At 44.2% G+C, this 2,469-nt stretch overlaps 1 protein-coding gene across 1 annotated transcript; it reads left to right on the forward strand.

Moving 5' to 3' along the window:
• Positions 1-344: 344 nt before the first annotated feature.
• On the forward strand, positions 345-1,421 carry LOC104539139 (sulfotransferase 6B1-like; the record flags this gene model as incomplete). Its single annotated transcript, XM_010182588.1, has 2 exons — positions 345-546; positions 1,290-1,421. Coding segments are annotated over exons 1-2 (334 nt in total), but the record flags the coding sequence as incomplete, so codon positions are not given.
• Positions 1,422-2,469: the final 1,048 nt, after the last annotated feature.

Raw genomic sequence — 2,469 nt, forward strand, 5'->3', positions numbered from 1 at the left:
CCCCTATTGATGTTATGTAAGATTAGATAGAATATTTTGCTGCTCATTCTTACAGGGTGATTCATTTTCTGATTCTCTTCCCTGGTGACTGAGCTTGCAAGTATTACTTGCTCTCAGTGGGTTTTCTTACTAAAGTAATTCCTGCTATGTAGATTTTAAGTGGACAGGATTAACCCAACTTCCATTGCCAGAAAGGTGGGAAGGAAGGAGAGAAACAAGCATATCACATTTAGGGGAGAGCAGAAGTAATACCAAGGTTTTCTACTCCATCCCTTTAAAATGTCTATTTAAAGGCACTTACTGCACTAGACTAACAACAGTTTAACACCCCAAAGGTGCTAAACATGGCTGAGGATAAAAAAACCTTTGTTGACGAGATAAACAAAGTGTTGGCGAAGTCTGAAGGGCTTACCTTGAAGGATCTGCTGTTCTCCTACCAGGGGATCCCGTATCCTGTCACAGTGTGCAGTGCAGAAACGTTCAAAGCCCTGGAGAACCTAGAAGCCAGAAGAGATGATGTGGTGCTGGTGTCCTACCCCAAATGCAGTGAATAAATTATAAATTGCTTTCTGTAGTCTATGATACTGTAACTAAGTAACTGCCACAATAAGAAGAAAAATCAACTGATTGTGGTTGTACATTGTGTGAGGACATTGGGCATTTCTACTACAAGCAGAGGCAGCAGGTTTTTGTCGTGCTTTATCTCAATTAAGCAGTCTGTTGTACTGCTTTTTAATATTGCTCATGTTTCTGAAAGGAAAAGACCTTTTAGTGTTCAAAACTACTTTTTGGCAGAAGAAGTGAGAATAAAACACTTTTTATTATTTATTTTATTATTAAGTTTTTTCATTTATCAGTGAGACAAGAGAACTCTGCCAGTTCAGAACTCTCCCCTCAGTCTCCTCTTCTGCAAACTAAAGAGACCCAGCTCCCTCAGCCTTTCCTCATAAGGGAGATGCTCCACTCCCTTAATCATCTTTGTAGCCCTACGCTGGACTCTCTCTAGCAGTTCCCTGTCCTCCTTGAACTGAGGGCACCAAGAAGGCCAATGGCATCCTGGAGTGTATCAGAAGGGGTGTGGTGAGTAGGTCGAGAGAGGTTCTCCTTCCCCTCTACTCTGCCCTGGTGAGACTGCATTTGGAATATTGTGTTCAGTTCTAGGCCCCTCAGTTCAAGAAGGACAGGGAATTGCCCCCAGTATGTTATTGGTCGCAGAATGTTTGGTTATACTCTCATTTTGGTTGCCAGGGGAAATAAATGATCTGAAATTGCTGACCTCTTTCTCCCACTCCAGATACTAGTGCTGTTTCGAAACCCTAAAGATACAGCTGTTTCATTTTTCCATTTCCACAACAGTGTGCCAAGCATCCCCAGTTACAGCTCCTGGGATGAGTTCTTCTCAGAGTTCATGAATGGGAGAGGTATTGTTATAGTTACTGAATGTAGCTGAAGAAGCAACAGAAAAAAATGTTTAAAAACAACTAAATGGGGCCAGTGGGAAAACAGCTGTGTCAGAATTAGTTTATTGATGGCCATACGTCATGATAAAGGAGGTAGCTGAATGGCAGAATGGGGTGAATGGCCAAGAGATGCTTTGCTTCTGGGTATTTCGTTCTTTGAGGAAGTTGCATGGCAGCTTGACAATGGCATCGGGTCAAAATTCTGCCACTTAGTGGTGGTGGAAATGCCATGAATCTGAAGTGGTAATGAGATGGCAGTTTGTTGCCTTTACTGTTTCTGCATGGGAGGCCAAACACCTCATTAGCAACTCAGATTTTAAACTGGCTATGGCTTTTAAGAGATGTTTAAATGACAGTGTAGTAACAGAGAGGAAGCACATAATTTAATTCATATTTCTGTGTGGAAGCTATTTACCTACAAAAGTCTAGAGGAAGCCTCTGTCATACAGTAAGGAACCATGGAAAGAACAGGCTGTTCTGTTTGTTTGCACTAATGTAACTGTATTGGGTTTTCTGTGAGGGGTTTTTGGTTGTGTCTTTGGTAAGGGGGGCAGGGCTATGGAGGTGGCCCTTTAAAGAAGCCACCTGAAAAGCTCCCCCTTTTGCTTTGTCAGACCCACCTCTGACCAGGGCCAAGCCAATCAGCACCCCTGTGAATTCATGCATTTAAGGGTGGTGCAGGGCATTTCCTTTCTCTCTGGCACCAGTCCTGACCAGCATGGCCCCAGGTGCAGATGGCGTGGCCCTGGTTGGGGCTGTAACTTAAGCTTAAGCCCTGCTGCAGCTCCATCCTGAAAAAAAGAGAGAGAGAGCTGGGAACTCCAGAACCTTCAGAAGAGACCTGCAGCGGAGAAAGGAGTGGGGCCCGAGGAGAACAACTTTGAAGAACACCAAGGTCGGTTGACGGAAAGAAAGGAGAGGGAGGAGGAGGAGGACACAGAACCCAGGTTCCCCCTTTGTAACCCATGGTGAGAGCCGGGTTTGTTGCCCGTAGAACAAAGAACACAAA

The sequence above is a fragment of the Mesitornis unicolor genome, unplaced genomic scaffold (genome assembly GCF_000695765.1).
Source record: "Mesitornis unicolor isolate BGI_N332 unplaced genomic scaffold, ASM69576v1 scaffold43134, whole genome shotgun sequence".
NCBI lineage: Eukaryota > Metazoa > Chordata > Aves > Mesitornithiformes > Mesitornithidae > Mesitornis > Mesitornis unicolor.